This window comes from Durio zibethinus, chromosome 24 (genome assembly GCF_047325235.1).
Source record: "Durio zibethinus cultivar Kanyao isolate XHJ-2024 chromosome 24, ASM4732523v1, whole genome shotgun sequence".
In the NCBI taxonomy this organism is placed as follows: domain Eukaryota; kingdom Viridiplantae; phylum Streptophyta; class Magnoliopsida; order Malvales; family Malvaceae; genus Durio; species Durio zibethinus.
Genome location: NC_143185.1, coordinates 8,155,879 through 8,177,845, shown reverse-complemented (window position 1 = coordinate 8,177,845; position 21,967 = coordinate 8,155,879). Strand labels below are relative to the sequence as shown.

The 21,967-nt window shown below is 28.6% G+C and overlaps 1 protein-coding gene across 5 annotated transcripts; it reads right to left on the bottom strand.

Annotated features, from left to right (window-relative positions):
• Positions 1–10,451: 10,451 nt before the first annotated feature.
• LOC111316829 (uncharacterized) lies at positions 10,452–16,694 on the bottom strand. 5 transcript variants are annotated; one of them, XM_022918996.2, is made up of 17 exons: positions 16,536–16,694; positions 16,311–16,463; positions 15,317–15,513; positions 15,039–15,118; positions 14,869–14,964; positions 14,631–14,754; positions 14,303–14,361; positions 14,134–14,202; positions 12,787–12,854; positions 12,591–12,687; positions 11,903–11,977; positions 11,646–11,744; positions 11,362–11,505; positions 11,254–11,283; positions 11,093–11,155; positions 10,917–10,994; positions 10,452–10,823 (listed from the first exon to the last, which is right to left on the bottom strand). In XM_022918996.2, exons 2-17 carry the CDS (start codon positions 16,427–16,429, stop codon positions 10,746–10,748), a joined length of 1,476 nt encoding a protein of 491 aa, XP_022774731.2. In that variant the 5' UTR covers positions 16,430–16,463; positions 16,536–16,694; the 3' UTR covers positions 10,452–10,745. The 5 variants fall into 5 exon arrangements, with proteins under 5 accessions (XP_022774731.2, XP_022774730.2, XP_022774729.2 ...); XM_022918995.2 differs by having other exon boundaries at positions 16,311–16,450; XM_022918994.2 differs by having other exon boundaries at positions 16,553–16,694.
• Between the last annotated feature and the right edge of the window lie 5,273 nt (positions 16,695–21,967).

The following is a 21,967-nucleotide window of genomic DNA, read 5'->3' as shown; positions in this document are numbered from 1 at the left end:
TCGAATGATAATTAATTACTTTTTTGCTTAATTTTATTACTTTCCATTTTGTTATTTTTATTTTTTTGCAAATTATTATAAAAATAAAAATTTATTTTTCAAAATTTATTTTTAATTTGTAAAAAATATTTTTAAAATTTTGGTTTATAAATTTACAAGTAATAAAATTTTAAATTTTGAAAAAAAAGGAAACAATTTTTAAAAGTATCTATTTCTATTTAATAAAGTTTTCAAATTGTCAAAAACAAATATTTTATTTTAAAATTAAAAAATTATTTTAATTTTTATTTTAAATTAAACAATTAAAATTTTTAAAGAAGATCTATTTGTTTATCACGTATATTTTAATCATTAAATTAAAAAAAAAATGACATGATATATTTTTGACTAAATGGTATGTTTTGATAAATCCATTGGCAAATCATCATATTGAGTATTTTAATTTTTTATTCTTTTAACTTATTTACTTAAATAAGATATTTTATGCCATGTCAATGACACGTCATATCCTTAAAAATTTTTATGCCATGTCATGGTCAGAGGAACTTTTACAAACAAATATTCGAAGACGTAAAATTTCACAAGATCATGGGAGAGATGCCAGAAAATCATAAAATTCCACATCTTTTTCCATCAAAATCTTCATTTGAAACCTTTCAACTCGCCAGATACGTTAGAACATTTAAGATGCTTTTCTAAAATCTAAGTCGATTAAAGGGTTTAGGAGAGTGAGAGGAGAGAAATTAGGGATTTGGTTGTTGTCACGGTGGAGTGTGACGACCGGTGGTTGTTGGAGGCTGAAAGAGATAGTCGAAATCTGGGTTTTAGAGAAAGAGATAGCTATTGATGAATTGAAAATTTTGACCGAAATTTTAATTTTGTCCTCTGTTTGAACAAGATTTTAATAGATATAAATGTTCTCTTTATATCTATTAAGTATTTGATCATAAGGGTGACGAAGCGTGTTGTATTGAACCTTGCTTTTATGGAGTTTCTTTCATTTGTTTAAGTAACTTTATGACCTGATATTGAACATGATAGTTCCATCTTTTGCTCTTTGTCACTTCTTTATTTTTTCCTTAAAAAAACTATGGAATGGTTTTTTTAATAATTTTTTGGTTCAATTTCAAATTGCAAATGCTAAAAAAGGGAAGAATGGAGGCAGCGATATTTAGACTCGATTCAGTGAGACTATAATTGAAGTATGGTGAATTGAAACATGTTGGGAGATTTGAGCAGACTACCCGTATAAACGCAAGTTCTGAAGTTTATGCTCAAATATTGATAACAAGTTTTGAACCAATTGTTTTATTAGAAAAGGGTTTTGATTCTACTCTTTGAAGGAAAATGCCTTAAATAGAAAAGGGTTTTGATTCTACTCTTTGAAGTAAAATGCCTTGAAAAGGAAGCCTCAATACCGCTACTATGAGATATTTTATGTTGGTTAGTCACTTTTACATATTTTATATGGTTTCAAAAAGTAACACAATTCTCAACATTGAGCATATTAGCAAACTGCAAATATAATGTGCTATACATTCATTTAGCCATTTTATCAAACATTGCGAAGACAATACCCTTAGTACATACAAAAAAGGCTTCCAACACTTTACACAATAGTTACAAGGTGTTTTTCACACAACACTCATAGTACAATATTACAGATGGAGCTACACACATTTTTAACCAAGCTGACAAACATATAAAAACAAAAGGTTGGAAAATTAGTCATATGTAACAACCTTTTTAATTGAAGCTACAGCTGTCAATAACGAAAACCAAGTGGTAGCATTTATAAGAATTGATGATTCTTAACAAGATGTAGAGCTTATGGCTGAGATGAGTGAGACGAAGAGCAAAGAAACACAAAGTATAAGATATAGGGGAAAAAATATCAGCTTCCAGTACTCAGGGAAGCCACGCCTTTGCCGGTATCTGCTGCCTCATTGTTTAAAACTACCCCTAGTTCATACTTTCAGCGGTATCAACTACAAGTCACATATCGAGCGTCTGTAAAAAAACCTATTTATGATTGTTAATATGTTGGTTCAAAGAGAAAGAGAAAAATATTCTGTATGATTTGAAGACAGAGCTGAATGTTTTAAATGCAATTTTATTGAGAAGAAAAATTCAGTCGATTTGGAAATTTTACCCATCTAAGGAGTGATATAATGATGACGTGGTTTAAATGTCCCACTTAGAGAAAAAAGTTTAAAAGAACCCTAATTTAGGAATAAAAATTTCAATCCACCTTAGTACAGGAAAAAAAACTCATTAAATATGAGTTGATAGGTCTTTTTGCCATTTAACTATGTTGAAGTCCAATTTTGATAATTTGCATGTGTTTGGTGTCGAACATAATTTAAGACACCATATAAATAATTTTGATATAAATATTTAAATAATTTAAATAATTTAAATATAAAAATAATATATTTATTATACATATTATATGTGATATGATACCATTAATATGTTTAAAGTTAAAAATATAATTAAACACGAATAACATAATTATTTAAACAAAAAAACATTTAAATTAGAATTTAAATAAAAAATATTTAAAAATTAAATATTTATAATTTATTTAAACATTGAAATGATATGATAAATACGATTATTAATATATTTAAAAAATAAATTAAAATAACTTTTATAGTTTATATGTTATATATATGTTTGTATAAACAATATCGTATTTTAAGTTTGTCATCGCTGTTTGACACAAATACGATATGAATAATGTGGTGTCTTATCGTGTCATCATATCATGTTTATAATTGTTAGGTCTATTTGAAACTTAAAATTAATCAAGATTGGTAATAGTTGGCTTTAAAGAATTTTGACAAAAAAAAGCACTACATTTTTTTCGTTAAAAATACTTTATCAAAAATTATTTTTAAAGTTTTTTGCATGAAAAAAAAAATTGAATTAAAAAATTTAAATAGGTTTATTAGTAATGGAAAATTTAACTAACAATAAAAAAATCATTTAGATAGGGTATAAAATTAGTTGGTGTCATTTTTAGATTGATACTGTGAGTTTACTAATATCTTTTGCACACATAAATTAATTAATCATATATATAAAAATTATACTCAAATGAAGATAACTTTTTGTAGACACAAAATTTTGTTCGGAATGATCTAACACCATTAAATTGTGCTTGTTTTATGAAATATTAAAATGGACATCAAAATGAATAAGTTTTAAAACGTCTCATTTTCTAGTCAGATTAAAAACCCAAGTTGACCATCAAATAAGGCTTAGAGTTGATAAAAAGAAAAGCCCAATGAAACCCTATTTGAAGTCTATAAAATGACCCATTTAGAAATTCAAGGTATGAGCCCAAAATGATCCAAAAGATTAAACCTAAATGATAGTCCAAATAATAGAACCCAAGCAAAAACAAAAGCCTAGATCTAAAACCCAACTTGGTCCAAGAGGAAAATTGGTATAAACCCAAACCATAAAGACAAAAGACCAAAACAAAATGAAATAAAAAAAATGAAGGGGCTATTCGATTTTTAAAAAGATTTTGTATAATTTTTATTTTCATAGGTTTTTCATTAGATAATAGAAAAGAGGGAAGGTTTACGTGATGAGAAAAAAGTAATAAAAAAAATTGATGAAACAAGGATTTAATAACAAAGGCAAAAAGAAATAAGAAAAAAAAAGGCAAGAAAATCTTCAGTGTGAGATAAGTTGAAAACCTAAGTACCAACCTCTTGCAAGAAAATGACAAGTTTAGTGGCTGACAAAACAACTGGTAAAAGTAGAAAGATGAAAACAAACAAAGAGGAAACTTGAAGGGAAAGCATTCGGGCATAAAAGGAGAGAAAAAAGAATACTAAAAAAGATGAGGCAGCTTACAAACAAAAAAAAAAAAAGAATGGATTTGGAAAGGATGACAAAATCTAAGGGACTAAACGGGTTTAAGATTTTTTTTTTTTAAAAAAAAGTAGGAAACTTATTAAAAATATGAAAACAACCGCTATGAAGTTTGAAAAAAGGTAATTGCTTTACTTTTCTTAAATAGCTAATATATAATTCTCATGTTGTTTTTATAATCAACACTAGTTGGTTTAAAAAAGATAAACATGATTTTTGTTTAGAAAGAATGAATAAAGAAACATGTATAGAAAGGCTGTAACTTTTGGTTATGGTCTATTCTTACTTCCAAGCTTTATAAGTAGCATTTTTTATACTTAAGTTCTCAGGTTTAAAGTGGAAAAGAAGAGAAAAGAAAGTTTTTTTTATGGCCAAAGATAGTATCCTAAAACAAGAGAGGATAAAAATCCGTTTATGAAGGGTTTGGTACTGGTATATTTTCTCGTTTGTTGTCCGAAAGGGTTTATTTATGGAAGCCTAAGGCTTAGATTAGGGTTATGCACCTGGTTCATACTTTTTCTACATGGGATCGATCATTTACTGTTATGTATTGAAACCTAAAACTTTATCCCTTCATATGACATTGTCTCCTTTCTCTTGCATATGAGTTATGAAGTTTGAAAAAAGATAAGTCTTTTTACCTTTCATAGATAGCTAATATACATTTCCCATACTATTTTTAAAATCAAAACTAACCGATTTAAGAAATATAAATGTTGTTTGTACTTAGAAAGAATGAATAAAAAAATATGTATAGAAAGCCTATAACTTTCAGTCATGGTCCATCCTTGTTTTCAAGCTTTATAAGTAGCATTTTCTAGACCTAAGTTCTCAAGTTTAACGTATGAAAAAAAAAAAAAAAATTTTTTTATAGCCGAAGTAGGATCCACAAATAGAAAATGATAGAGGTCCATTTATGAAGCGTTTAAAGCTTGTATGTTTTCTCATTTATTGTCCAAATGGGTTTATTTGTGAAAACCTAAGGCTTTGGTTAGGGTCATGCATCTGGTTTATGTTTTTTTCTGTATGAGGTCAGTTATCTATTATTATGTACTGAAACCTAAAGCTTCATCACTTTATATGGCATTGTCTCATTTCTTTTACATGCGAGTTGTTAGAGATGTAGGTAATATATGATAACAAGTTAGGCAAACATCATCCATGTCAAGATAAGTTTACATGATTTATGAAAATAGGAAAAGCTTAAGGCCTTTTATTCATATTTGTTTCAAGTTAGACATATATCACTTATAGGTAGTCTGGTACTTTTTTTCATGTTTTTAACTTTAGATAGGACATTGATATAGCCAACAAAAAAAAATGTGTCAAAGTGATTTTTATCGAGATAAATTTGTGTTGAAGTGATTTTCACCAAAGTGAATATGGTGAATCTGAACTCTTGCAAAGATAATTTTGCTGAGTGAAGCTTTATAAAAAATTTATCAATATGAGCTCTTTTGAAGGTAACTTTTGTTATAGTGAGCTCTTTTATCGAATTAAGTAATTAGGTCAATCTAAAATCTTTTAACCGACTTGAGCTATTTGGTCGAGCTAATTCTTTTCTAAGAAAATGTGATAAAGCTGCTAATTTATCAATGAAATTTGGCTGGGCCGAGCTTTTTTAGTTAAGTTAATTTATTTTAAAGGAGCTAATCTTTTTTGGTCAAGTTGAATATTTTTTACCAAATTGACAAAGCTAATACTTTATTAATAAAATTTAGTTGACCTGAGCTTTTTAACTGAACTAACCTTTTATGAAAAAAATTTGATGGAGTTAATAATGTATCTAAAAAATTTGGTTGAACTAAGCTTTTTTATATCTTGAACTCTTTTGGTCGAATTAATCTCTTTTGGTTGAGCTAATCATTAAAGCTTTTTAGTCGAATTAATCTTTTGTCAAAAAATTTAATCAAGTTGAGCTCTTTTAATCAAACTAAGCTCTTTTGGCTGAGCTTATCACTTTGATCGAGGTGACCCAGCTAAGCTTTTATGAAAGTAATTTACCGAAATAAGCTCTTTAATCGAGGTGGTTAAGCTAAACCTTTAGAAAGGTATTTTATCGAGATGACTTTTTTGGCAAATGTGATTGAGTTAAGTTTTTATAAAGATATTTTATCGAGATAAGTTCTTTGACTGAGGTGACTAAGCTAAGCCTTTAAGAAGATATTTTGTCAAAATGAGCTTTTTGGATGAAGTAGTCGAGTTAAACATTTATGAAGGCATTTTCTAAGATGAGCTCTTTAGCTTATGTGTCCTAACTAAGCTTTTATTAAGGTAATTTGTTGAGAAGAGCTCTTTAGCGGAGATGATCAAGCTAAGATTTTAGGAAAGCATTTTATTGGGATGAACTCTTTGGTCAAAATGGCCGAACTAAGCCTTTACGAAGATAATTTATCGAAATAAGCTTTTTGGCTAAGGTGGTTGAACAAAGCATTTACAAGTTGAGAAAAATCACTATTTAACGTACCATTTGTTTGTGCTAAGTTTGGACTAAAAGAAGAGCTTAGAGATAAGCTTAAAGATAAGAAAGAAAGAGTTGAGGAGAAGAGCTCAAAAGAAAAAATGAGAGAGTTGGAAGAAGGATTGACCCCCCTTACTTAAGAGTGGGGGTATTTATATAAGTTAGCTAAGACTAAATGATCAAAATATTCATGATCCAATTGCGAGCTACTTTATTAAGATAAAAGATAATTATACCCTTATGATAAAAAAATACCCTTAAAATATCTCTTGAGTTTTATAAATATCTAAAAGTAATAACTTGTCTCCAACTGTTCATCTCTATTGATAGAATTTGAACTTGTTTGTAAGACTTGCAACTTTGTATCTTTTGTAATTTAGTATAGTCTAAAATAATCATTACAATTTTCTTATTACAATCTTTAAGAACAACTAAATTAATCAAGGTTTTACGTTTGGAATACTAATAAAAAAAAATGTTTAGCTTTCTTTTCCATCCTGTTTTCGAATTGGAGGAGCTACAGCTTCTCCAATCTCTTCATTTCTTTTCATATGATAAAATTCAATTAATGAAACTTTCAAGTATAGCTTTAGAATCATTACTCTTCATGTTCACTAACTATTGTGCTACTTCTACTAATATGACTATCATACTTTCTAAAATATTTTCATTAGTAAGAAGGAAAGAATGTTCTCTGATTCCAATTAGATATGTGGCTGCAGGCTTTCTAAATCCAGCAAGAATGCAATAGACCATGTATATAAATGTGAACATCCATTTATCCTGGGTGCATGAAACAGAGCTAGATCCAACTTCTCTTTATGATTTTATGGTGAAGATGATGATCCTTTCATCCTCACAACTCAACCTAAGCCATAAAGGAAGTTTAATAGGTCTGAAAATGTTACCTATAAAATCATGCACGAAAAGTAAACTTGTCACTGAAATAGCAATAAATATAGATATTACTCATATTGAAACATAATTAGCCTCATGCTTAATTTGCTGATCAGGCTGATCTTGCTAGTTAGGCCAAGGTGGTTCTTGCCTAAATCCTAGAGGTTTATCATTTTATTTTCATCAATGATAAATCTGGATGTGAATATATTCAAAATTTGTATAAATTTTACAATAAAAAAGTTTTTTTAAAAATCTCGAAAGTCTTCAGCCTAACTTTTTTCCTGACTTGACAGGTCATAAGTTACAAAGGACATAAAATAGGAAATGATGGAAAAAGAAATAATAATTAAAAAAGTAAGAATCCAAAACTTAGTTAGTTAGTTCATACGATAGGCCACCAACATCTAGTAAGTATCCTTAACACCCATAAGCTTTCATTTATTATAAAGATTCAGCCTCCTTTGTAAGCATATATATATATATATATATATATACACACATTTATATGAAAAAGCAGTGAAAGGGAATCATGCAAATAGTTACCCCAGGATCATTAAAAGAAATGTGATTTAGTTGCTTTTCATTCTTATCTTTTTGATCATCTTGAAGCTTAGAACGATCATGAGAGACTTTTGTGCCACAGTTTATGTCCCCAATACGGAGAATAGACCAGTTTGTCGTAAAGGTTACTATATGCCTTAAGTCAGCATCATTTCGAGCACTTAATTTGGACCTGAAGATCATTTATATTGTATCTCAAGTAGTTTGTTGCAACAAGTGAAGATTTCCCTATCCCTAGTGGACCACATAGAAGGTATCCTTATTTCCAAACCCTAACAACTATTATAACATATAGATCCAAAAATATATAGTTAGACTTAACAAATGGAGTCGCTACCAATCTTTTTTAACTATGTGTGATTGAGTACCGAATAAATCTATCCTTTTAAGAAACTCCTAAGCTTGACTAAAGGTCCTCAAAAGAATAGGTTCTAGTCTACTAATTAGAATAGAGTTCGAGAGTTCGATTACATGTAAAAAAAGTTATAGCACCTCCACATGCCCACCCAAACGATGGTACCATTTTATTTTAAATTATTCTAAAGTCTTGATTGTAATGGTTTTAATTAATATTGAAAATTATTTTTAGGATTCTTCATAAATCTGGTAAATTTTTTAAAAATATTTTTTCATCTCAAAAATATTTAAGAATCCCATTTGTTTTCTTGAAGAGACTTCATTGGCGAAAAAAGTTTAATTATTTTTTATTTTGGTTTTTATTGAAAATATATCTAATTATTCCACCATTTAAGCCAAATTAAAAATATATTCTTTTTTTTAATTTCTAAATTTTTCACCATTTGGACCTATTTAGAAATTTTTTTTTTGTTTTTTATCTTTAGAAAGAAAATAATATGACAATTATTTTTATTAAAATTTTATTTAAATTATTCCACTGTTTGAGACAAATTTAAAGAAATTTCTCACTTAGAGATTTCTTATGAATTTACTGTTTCAAATTTCTATGATTATTATCATTGGATAGTCAAATATTTTCAACAAAAAATTTTTTATTTGCAAAAGAATACAATTACTTTTGTTGAAATTTCATCTAAATTATTTCACCATTTGAAACAAATTTAGATAAATTTCTCACCTAGAGATTTCTTAAGAAATTTACCATTTGAAATTTCTAAGAATCTCATATTTATGTAATTTGTATTTAATTCTAAAATTTTTATTAATATTTTTATTTTTTTAGTTTTTATTTTTTTAGTTTTTTGTTAATTGAAAATAAATATTAATTATTATTATTATTGAAACTTTATCTAAATTATTCCACCATTTAAAATAAATTTAGAAAAAATTTCTCACCTAAGAATTTATTATAAATTTACCATTTGAAATTTTTAAAAATTTCATCATTGGGTAATTATTATTTATTCTAAAAAAATATTTTTATTTTTTAATTTTTTTATTATATTTTTTAAAAATTTAATCAAACAAAAATACTTAAAAATATAAATAAAAAATAAAAAAATACCAAATAGAAAAACAGCTCGGCTCGACTAGAGAACTCAACTCGATTGTAGGTAAGAAAAGCGGTTGGAATGGCGCGACTTGCAGCTCTACTCGACTCGAGCCAAAGACAGTGATGCGAGTCACAAATAAGTCGACGCTACGTGTCGGGTCACCTGAATGCAAAACAGGCAGATCTTGAATTTTTTAAACACCTAAAACAACATTGTTTGACAGTAGTATAAAAGGTCGAATTCTTTTTTTTCCTTCAAATTTTCCTTCTTCTCTCTCTCTCCTCTTCCCTTTTTTCTTCATCTCTCTCTACCAACCATAAAACTCCAATGGAATCTTCACCAAATTTTGAAAAAAGTTGTCGAAATCTAGGTTAATTCGCCGAAAATTCAACGATTTCTGAAAATCTATTGTTGAAAACGGAGAACTTTGTCGAAAATTGGGAATCTCATTGAAAAGTCGTCAAAAAATTCAAAACTCGTGAAAAAATTTTATTGAAATTTGAAAAAATTTCAAAAAATTTCCAAAAAAAAAACCTTTTTTCCCTAAAAATTCACTTAAAAATTTTCACACTTTTTGATTGCTTTCTGCTTTTTTGTGTGTATCTCTCTCTCTTATTTGTTATGTTCTCTAAGGCTTGATTAGAGTGTATTTAAAAATTAAAAAACCAAAAATCCCTAATTCAAAAAAAAAACTTTGATTCCTTTTAGATTTTTACTTCCAACCTTAAATCCAACACATATTCAACCACCTTTTTTATTTTTTATTTATTTTTAATTAACAAAAACAAATAAACTCCGTACGAATTGGGGTGTCTACGCCAAGCGATCCTTGCTTGCAACAAAGAATAAAGAGTCAAGGTCCTCCTTTATGAACTGCTTCAGCTCTGGCTCCATATCTAGAGTCTCAAAGGTGGATCGGAAGATTCTTGATCGTAGGTTAAATTTTGAGGGTCTCACGCTTGTTCAAAATGAACCGTGCTGTTCTTGCAATGTGAGGGAAATAGCTTTGCATTATTTCTGTACTTAAAGTTTCCAGAATTTGAATCTAATCCTAATCACTGACATTAAGAATTTGAAACTCTTATCAATAAACCTGCTTCATCACCTTTCTTAGTATCTCTGACGCGTAATGATGGAAAGCTGGTAAAAAAATAAAGAAACCCTCGTTGACTTTGCAGGATTTTCACATTATCAGGCAAATGTTGATCATTTGTTCAACAACGCTAAGAAATAAAACCTCCTGGATCATCTAAGAGAGTTCCTTTCAACTTCAAAGCAAATCATTCATTTCCTCTTTTTTCAACTTCACCATGCATAATAAAGCTATAAGATTTCCATGAATTGGATTACAAAATTTACGCTCCCTAAAACAAAACAACATGATTCTAAAACTTTGAAAACTCTTCTTGCAACCCATGAAACTCGTATAAAAGAAACCACAAAAGCTTTCACCTTCCAAGTTAAGTTTTGGGTCTGTTTGGTTGGCTGTAGTTCCCAAATTTTCCAGAGACAGCTGTTTCAGATAATGTATCCCAAACCTGCATGACAGCTAGTAATATTAATCATCCTCCATTTAGTACTACCAAATTCAGTAACAGTAAAATATAAATATTGCAAGATTTTCCACTCACTTCCAATTTTCCCTTAGAGCCTCCAATAGCCAGCAAAAAGGGACTATCTTGTGAGAAGGAAATGGAAAAGATAGCTCCCTAATAACATTCACAATAGCGTATGAGAATGAATGCATATAGGAGTAGTAAAAAAACAACACATGACTTCTCAAATGCCTCCTCTAAATCACACTTACTGCTTTAGGATTCCTGGACGCAACACATAAAGGTTGATTGTTTGACAAATCCCAAAGTTTTACCTATATTTAATGAAGATCAACCAATGAAACCACCTAAACTATATTCATAACTTTCCATATATAGGATATGAAAGCAATAAAAAAAAATCTTAATTTACCATTTTATCCATGGATCCAGTTGCAAGAAGCTGTGAGAAAATAAAAGAAGTGTCACGCACAGGAAATTAATAACCTGAACAACGAATGAGAAAGAGAGAGGTTTGTACATTTGGTGCTGCAGGATTATATGAAAGGGTGGAAGCAGCTTTGTCATGTGCATGGAGAGTAAAACTAGGTTTTGAATTGGAAGATGGATCAGACTTTGCAGCTCGAATATCATAACCTCTGACTGTACCATCTTCAAGACTCACCTATTAAAATTAAAAATACCTTAATATGCATCCAGTTAACAAAGATAGCCTTCCTCCTATGGGTTTTTAAATGGAATAAATAAATAAATGCAGCAGCATCTCTAAGACATAAGCCCTAAGTAAAAGGCTGAAGCACACACCACAAATGAGTACTCAGTGTGTGGATCCCATGCCAAGCATTCAACCTCAGCAGTGACTGACCACTTGAAACCAGAATGAGACGGTGCTCTCCCATCCTTCTGCAATGTATAACCAAGGTAAAACTGTAAGTCTTAATACCTTGAAAGCAATTAAAGGAGAAAAACCAAAAACAAAACAGCATAAACCAAACACAATTTGCCTCGGCAGAACAGCTGAAAGCATGCACAAATTTTAAGCAAGAAAACAATTTAATTACCATGACAACTGAACGATCAAAAGATCCACTAAGAAGAACTTGTGGCACGTAATGATTCCAAGCAACTGCTTGAACCTGCAAAGTTTACAAAGAATAATTAAATTTAGAGCAACAATTAATAACAAAATTCAACATCAATTAAGTAGTTACAAGTTACAACTGAGATAGTTGTAGAAGGCAAAATTACAATGGTGGTTTTCATATAATATTTTTCATCTAATATAACAATCTAAAGGATGAAGAACAAATTAAGAGTACTCAAACATAAAAATAAACAAATTTTACAAATTACCCACTTCCAAAGTTCCGACCATCTTTCGTTTAATATCTATTAAAGCTTTACAATGAAGATGAAATCAGCATGCGCCACACATGAGCACTGCATCATCTCAATGCTTGTTCTGCTCAGGTGCACACACACATACAGGCCCAGCATTAGCTTGACCCTATCTTGTAGATAATATTCATTCAATTGTTTTAATATCCTAAAATTTTCATCTAATAGTTGCATAGGCAATATCTACTCAACTTGCCACTACAATGAGATGTGGAGATGAAGCCTAGATTCAAACAACATATGTAGCATATATGAATATTAAGTGCAGATGGAGATTTGTTTTCTTCCCATGCATAATCCAAATCTATTTGGAAGACAACTTCTTTGGTGCTAGTAAAACTGAATTCTTACCTTGCCCTCATGATGTTCCATGGTTATGTTGCATTTTCCAGCAGCAACATCCCAAACCTTAACTTGTTTGTCAGCACTTGCACTAGCAAGGATATTCCTTTTGTTTTTAAAAGAAAACATCAAGTATAAGAACAACTAATTGCATCATAGATTTCTATTAAGTAAGAACAAGAAAAACCAGGAAGATCAAAATAACCTGTATTCTTTGTTCCAAGCTAGACCAAGAACTGCATCAGTATGACTGCCCTCCTTGTATTTTAATTTCTAACACAAAGCAAGGCAAGGGAGTGAAATAAATAATAAGTTGCTTTTCTCAAATCTAAACTTTAGTTAACTGATATGAATATTTTTAACAGATTTATTACAGAAAAGGGGAAACTCATCACCTAATTTCCTAACACATTATAAATCATATGTATAGTATGATATATATATATATGTACCTTAGGTTATAGCTTATACAAAGACTATACAGATACAAATTCCTAAAATTATGTTTATACCACATTAAATATGGCATAAATATCATTTTAGTTCAAGTCAAATTTCTTCAAAATAAAAACTAAATAGACCTGAGATTTTTACTAAGCAGCAACTGAAGCCAAAAGAACTCACAGCAATTTTTATGAAGGTAATAAGGTCATAATCTTTCTACCATCTCAGCTCCGAGCTATTTTTGTTCAGGACCTCTTCATAGTAATGTCACAGTACTAGAGTTTAGCGACTAAGTTCAGAATGAACTGATAATATGATGTTATTCCACCATGCCTAGGATTGAATATCAGGGACCACAAAAGAAAAAGGGCAAGGAAGAATGAGAAAAGCATATTAGCTAATGATTACAGGACCTGCTGAACTTGATTGTACAGGCACTGAAAGCTTTACCCCACTCTATTTAAAAACGTTCCTTCATAAGCACACCACCATAGCACAACCACCTTCTTTTCCCCTTTTTGTTCCCATTAAAAGAAGACAATAATACTACCCCTGACATGTCCGTCACCAAAAGAAACCCCACTACCACATATATATCATTTCATATAAGAACATGTATTAGAAAGACAACTTGGAGTCATATCTTAATATCTATAGATGATACATCCAACATAGAAATGATGCTTATACACAACTATCCATTCTATTACATGATAACATTCATCTAGATACCTCAAGTGATATTTTTCAAAAATGTTTAAAAAGGACAGACTACCACTATGTGGTCATATTTATGAAGATCATATGATAAAATAAATAACATTAAATGACAATAAATCACCCTCTGAGTTGCATACAATGAATTTCAACTAAAATAAAGTAGACACTTAGAGATGGACCAAAAATTTGTTCTTTGCCACTTTCAACATTGCCAATGCTAACATGCATTAAGATATCCAGAAGTAAAAGAATTAATGTTCATCAAACAACCAAAAAAAAGAAATAGTATTTCCACTATAAATTTATGAAGTATTTTGACAAAAGAGAAAACTGATCAAATTTTAGAAGTTTTAAGGGCAACAAATCGGGAAAGAATTCAGTAGTAAACCTTCTTTCCTTTCTTTGTCTTCTCCTCCACAGTGCCACCTAATACCACACATGGCTGTACTTCATCAATCTGAGAAGAGTAAAATATGATAAGGGATTTTGAATAAACTCATCATTCAGTAACTTTATAATCTATGAGCTACATAAGACTAAAATCTGTAATAACATACAATGTCAAGGTCCCATATCTCAATCGATGGCTCCATTGAACCAACAGCCATAAAATTCCCTGCAATAAAAAAGGGTATCAAGTGAATTAGTACCTGAAAAAAGTGGCAACATATGGGTGCATTGATTTTCCCATTTCTAAGATTCCAAAAAAATACCAACATACGACCATGTCCACTTGAGCTAAAACCCTTGGAAATGAGGATGTAAATTCACCAGAACAAGCCTAAAAAATTGAAGTACTTCTTGAAAGCACACATGCATGCACACAAAGACAGAAAAATACACCCACAAAAAATTTAAAAGTACAAACGGGCATAAGCGTCTAACCTTTTTCTCCCCCTCTAAGTGGGCAGTCAAGCCATGCACTGCAAAGCGGAAATGCTGAAATGATGATATCATGGTGAACATACATGTTGGATTCAACTTCCCCTAAATCCTCATATATCCAAACCTGTTTGTACAGAAACAGGGAACAATTAATGCCTGGGCTGTTTGTGTCTTGATTTTTGAGAATGATTGAGAGAGAGAGAGAGAGAGAGAGGGAGAGAGAGAGATGGCAACATGCCTCAAGATGGCTGACATCATCTTCATTGCGTGCACAAACTATGACAGCATCCACGGGTCTAATGGTCATGTCCTCAATCTCTTCTGAGTCATCATCCTAAAAATTGTTCTAGCATCAGAAGCTAAAAAAGTTATAAAAGCCAGGACATACATGGAAGTTCTCATTCTTACATCCTCATCCTTTAAATATGGATCCATGTCATTGCTTGGATAATAAAGATCACCAAGCCCCTTGCTAAATAGCTCAATACCTAACACCAACAATGAATAGATCCTTCATTAGATATATATCAAACACACATAAAGCCAGGCACAGCCAGCCATAAATAAAATCAAACTCTAGAATTTGGACATGTTTGAAGATCAACTGCAAGTCATCCATTCTCAACAAGAAGAAAATAAATGGAAGAAGCAAATAAAACCAGTACATTATCCAAGCAGAGAGATACCATCATCCTCTTCATCATAACGTTCCATGTCAAGTTCTTTCAACCCATCTGCAAGATCTTCTACATGAGTCCCTGACTTGTTCTTGGAAGTTTTTCCAAGAGCATCTGCCACAGCAAGTGCTTGGGCTACTTCCCTGGTTTGATTCTCAGCTCCGGCATCCATATCTTCATCTTCTTCCTCACTGGGATTATCTTCACTGTATAAAAAAGGCTGCATGAATCTAACTCGTTTATGCCAATGAACTCATTTTTCATACCTAAAATGGCTAGGTCCTTCCACATATATTTCGCAAACACTCTAATGGCATATGACTTGAGAAATATATACTCATATCTGATAAAAAAAGACACAATAAACTAAGGCTACATTTCATCATTACTTCAGCCTTTTTTTTTTCTTCCGGAAGTAGAAAGTAAAAAGCATGTTTGGATATAGATGCAAATAATATTTTGAAACAATTAAAAGTAAAGATAATTATTTTTTGTGAACAAAAATATATGATTTCACATTTATATGGAACAATTATGTTTGAATATGTGTTATATTTTAATCAGATTATGATTTTCTACTTTTAGCAACTTTTAAAGAAGTAAATAACATAAAAAACAAATAGCAAAACCAACGACCAAACAGCCAACCGCATATGGACTGTCAGTAGAGTGCTGGATGCTTAATTCCAATGACCAGGTTCAAATCCTGACAATCTCCAGTACCAAAAAAAAAAAAAACCAAACAGCGGCTAAAAGTATTTTGATGCAAAGAAAACCTATTATTAAACAAAACAATGGTACTTAGCTTGATTTTAACGAAAAAATACTCTTTTACTTGAAAAACTCCACAAATTTATGCAACAAAAAGGGGCAGAGTAATTTCTTTATGTTGATTAAATCAATCCAATAATTCATATCTACGTTGTAACAAGCAAATATTCAAATTGAATGATGATATTAGCAAATGGTTGAGTTTAGTTTGAGCAGCAAGGCCAAAGAGTACCTTCTATCTAAGGCACCGGACTTGATCATCTCCTCAATTTCGTCTTTGGAAGGTAACTCAGCTACCGCGGGTTCAGGCTTTGACACCCCTTTCGGCACCCATGCGATTGCTGATATCATTCTTCGCACTCGCCTTTTTATCTAAATAAATTTTCTTTTAAATTAAAAAAAAAAAAAGCATTAGAACGCAAAATTTAAAAGAGCTAACAGAAGAAATTATACGTACAAGTTGAAGATGATTACTGAAACAAGATTCACGAAACAGAAGAGGAGCGAAGGAGGGGGAAAGAGAGAGCTGAAAAGGGTTCTTTTTTGTGCCTAAAGGCTAAAACCCTAACCGTGCGGCGGAACCGCTACTATTTAGATTTCACTTTTCCTGCGCTACAATTGAATGGGAAAAAAAAAGGGTTTTTGTATAAAATAGAGAAGATAATAAAAATATATGACTAATGTTAATTAATGATATAATATTATAAATAATTTTTAAATTTAATTCCAATGAATTCATATAGTAAATATAATATCATATAAGTTATATGAACATAAAAATTTCATTTGTTTTGGTAATTCAGATATACTAGTTAAAATTTTAATTAAAATTATCTATAAATTAAAATATATATCATATTTTCTATATTAATATAAATTATAACAATTATTTATAAAATATAATATAAATATACAAATTATTAATATTTTATACTATAAAAGCGATGAGTTCTAAATTTAATGCATTCATTTTATGCGCTGTTGCAAATTTTGGCATTGTCAGTGCTAAGAAAGATCATTCAAACAAGCTACTAAGACTTCATCCATTACATATAGCAGCAATAATATTCTTTTTGTTTTAGCCGTTGGTAGTAGAGGTGTAATCGATCAAGTTCAAGTCGATACAATATTAAGCTTGAACTCGATTCGAAATTTGAAGTTCAAAATTGAGCTTAAATTCGATTGAATTTTATTTTTTTAGCTCGAGCTTAACTCGAGATAAAAATCGAGCTGTTCGAACTCGTTCAATTATGCTCGATTAACATGTAAAAATAAGTTCGATTCTTATATTCGACAAAATTTGATTATTTATACTCGAGCTCGAGTTCGAAATATTTTATTAATTAAAATAATAAAAATATATTTAAATATAAAAGCTCAATTAAACTCACTAGCTATTCGAGCCGAGTATAAAAATGCTTGAATTTGGCTCGATCGATAAGTCAAGCTACTCGAACTCGAGCTTGACTCGATAATAATAAAGCTGAATTCAAGTTTTATTCAAATCGAACCCGAGTAATTTATAAGTATTAATATATTATTTATATCCCTAGTTGGTAGTTTAAAATGGGGTGCATTCACATTAGATAGAAAAGATTTAATTATTGATAAATAAAATTATTTTTTGTATTAATTTTATTCATATTTTAAATAATTATGTTTGAACAAAAATAATTATCATACGACAAATGGTCATAACTATTTGAATATAAATATATTATTATTCATAAAAGTCATAATTATATAAAAAGTCGTAACCATCTTAATAAAAGTTTATATCTATTCATTCATTATAAATAAGTCTTTCAATATAACTATTTTTCACTACTTTTGATTGGAGAATTTAAGGTTTTATTATATCATAAAGACATAATTGCCTTTAAGTAAGTGTTCTTTAGGTATCAAAGCCAATTTTTTTTTTATTTCTCTTCTCTTATTTATTTTTTTTAATAATTTAATGATAATTATGAGAAAGTTATATTTCACATGAAAAAAATACAAGAAAAAGAATTTGGTATAATTTGAAAATCAATATTAGAGAAGGCTCAAGATATCAAATGATTAATGTTTCTATGGACCAAAATATTCATTTTCATAAAAATCTTCGTTAGAGGTATGTATTTTATTTTTTGCATAATTATTGGTAAAAGGATTGACTAAATGAAATAAACACGTTAATAATTTATTTTATTAGTATCTAAAATCAAAACACAATATGTAAAATATCGATTACATTGTATAAGCTTATACATATATTGAAATTGATTTCACAATTGAATTTAATGAATTATATTATATATATTTGAAAAATCGATGGTTATAAAGACTGAAATGAGAAATAGCTTGAAAATATATAAGAGAAACACATGAATTGATTTGCGACCAAAAGAATTATTACTTGTTATAAAGCAACGAATTAAATTAAGTTCTAATGGAATGATCAATTATTTAATTCTCATGTCTTTGTTATATATAAAATAGGCAAATTATCCCATGGTTTCTATAAAAATAATTAAAAATAAGTAAAGGTATTTACCATAAAAAATTAAATATAAGTGGAGAATATATGCAGAAAATAAGATTTGACTGTAAGATTAGTTTTATTTTTAAATCATGGTACCAAAATTGAGATAATAAGTTGAGTTAAGCTATTTGTATAATTCTATATTTGTTGGTTGTTTATAAATCAAATGTTGATATATATATATATATATTTAAATTTATTATTGGTTCAAATTTTGACTAGGTTCAATTTTCATGAAAACCAATTAAAATTAAATTGATGTATGTGAATAATTATTATTAAGATATAATGTTTCATGGATTAATTGGTGAATATTAAACAAAATAATTGTTATTATAAAAAACGTGGGCGATATAACATGTATTTCGCCTGCTAGGTGTATTAAACTATAAGTGATTTTATAAAATAAAATTTTATTGTGAACAATCACAAAGTGAAAATCATAAAAAGCTATCAAAAAGTTAATCAATTGTTACAAAAAAACATTGTTGCTTTTTGCACATGGGATATTGATTAAATGAAAAGGCTTATCATTAAAAAAAAATATTGAAGCATTTGTCGATTACTAGTATTTTGAAGGATGCTTATCATGTCTAATTAGGCATGTTTATAAATTAGAAAAGAACATGCAAATTCAATGTTCTAAAGACACAAATACATACATGTGTTTAATTCCATTTTATGATGGCATGAAGAACATTGGTATAGTTTACCATATATTATGAAAATGAACTGAATGGGACGAAATTTTCTTTCTTATACATATAAGAAATATATGGACTATGGAGATAGAATGCCATCACTCAATTAATAAATTATTGGTTAAAGACAATGAATGTATTTTTGCTTTTTGTACCTAAAAAAATAGCTTTTTGTAAGCTATTAAAATGAAAAGTAAACAAGTTTTTGAGATTTTCAATAATTTTATGACAATGGCAAGGATGTGGCTGGTTATATACTATATCAACATATGGGCTTAGATAATAATATTGATTTGTAAAAGTCATAAGCCTTAGAGTTAGCCAATCAATGATTTAACCAATGCAAATTCATTATGAATTTTTACATGACATATGAGTAGAACTCATATAATAATTGTTGTTTATACTATTTTATGAAAATGATTCTTTGGATTCATGTTTCATGACTTGCATTGATATGGTGATTTAGATATGAATATATTAATCACAAAATGATTGTGAAAGTATTTTAAATTGAAGTTAAATATATTATAGACTTTTATTGTATATAGGCATATTGTTCTTATGAGAAAAGTTTGAATTTATTATATATCCAAAAATGTTATGACTAATTAAAAGTGATAAATAACATAAATATATAGGCTACACAATGGTGAATAAATAAAGCTCTCATAAAACTTTGAAATCAAGTTTAAATGTTTCAATAATCATGAATTTGGAAGTGGTCATTGGGTAATTACTATATGCATGGAAAATTCGTAATAACATTTGACATATGATTTACACTAAAATCTATCATTATAAATGAGATAACTTCAATAGCTAAATTTACATGATTTATAGGTATGAGGTGGATTATTATGGTTGGCTTGGAATAGCCATAAGTCAAAATTGATGCCACAATCTTGATCATATTATGGTAATTTTTTATTATGTATATAGTCTAATTCATAGATTGTACAAACAATTTATCATCTATGAGTTTATATTGTGAAAATTTTAAAGTATATTTACTTTAGAAGCCATGAGAGATTCAAAGATCTTATGAATTTGAAAAATTTTATAATAGCATAAAGAATGCTATTTTATCCATTTGGGTGATGAAATGGTTTTATTCATGGTAATAAAAAATTATTAATAGTGTCCATGATGAAATAGATTCATATAAATATTTATGAATTGATATAAAAATCTTAAAAGGAGATTATAGAAGTATGATTATATTTAAAATCTGCTTGTTGATATAAACTCTTATATTGAGTTAAAATATAAAAGTTTTGAAACTTCCATTCAAATATTAAGATATCAGCTAGTTATGTTTCACTAATGATGGATTTGGAGGCCTCTTACTTTAAAAAATCAAATAGTGAAAAGATAAATGAAATTGTAACTTGATTAAGTATATATGATATCTTGACAATTGAATAAGATATTCTTTAATAAAAGAATGCATATTTGTGTATGGTAAGGGTGATAAGAATCAAAATAAATAAAAATTACCACCATAGTATTGTAAGATTTTAGTATAATTTTATGACCAAATTATACAAGCTAATAAGTCTAGACACTTATTAAAGTAAAGTCATAAAAAGGTCTTTAAAAATCTTAAAAGGATTAAAATCGTTTAGTTTATTCATTGAGTTTATCCAATTATACTAGAAGTATAATTATATTAAAAATGTATAAAAGTATGAAAATAGAATGGTTGAAATTAATAAATATAGAGTTATGACCATAACCAAAACTAACCATTTCTTAAAATGATGAGAATAAGGCAACAATATCTAGAGCATATAAATTATATGCAAAATGAAAAGTTCGAACATATTAGCCTAAAGTGATTGTATTAAAAATTCAATCTCAAGTGGGGTAATTACCATAAAAAAAAATTGAATTCCAAAATATTTGATTAGTACTACAAGTAGAATGGATTTAAACATTTACTATTAGATACCAATAATAGGAACCCAACTTTGAATTAGTAACCTCTAATTACAAAGTTTAATAGGTAAAAACAAGTTTTTGTTATATGTTTGTTAATAGGTAAAAACAAGTTTTTGTTATATATTTGTTAAACACTAATAAAATCCATTCAAATTTTAGAAACTAGTGTGATCTATTATACTCTTAATAAAGTTTTAAAGGTCTAAAGCAATGGAAATATGATGAAAACTCTACTTATATAAACATAAAAGTTGTGCTACTTCAACAAGAAAAATTAAGGTCTCTCTTGTAAATGTTTATGAATAGAATAAGCACATGATCATAATAGTACTAAAAGCGATTATAAAACTTTAATAGAAAAATAAATAAGTATTATATGCGTTATATCTTTAATTCTAAAACTAGAAATTAAGATTTAATCTACGAACACCATCAATTTCGTTAGAATTCTAAGATATATACATTAATTGAAAATTTAAATCGAAAAATATCTTCTTATATTCATAATATTTATTTGTCTAAAACGTAAAAATTAAACACCAACATTTCAAAATAGTGAAAGATTATTAGTAGTTTAAAATGTAATGTCCCCCACACTAGATAAAAAAATTTTATTATTGATAAATAAAATTAATTTTTATATTAATTTTATTCATATTTTAAACAATTATTATATGAGAAATAACTTTAATTATTTAAATATAAATAAATTATTATTTA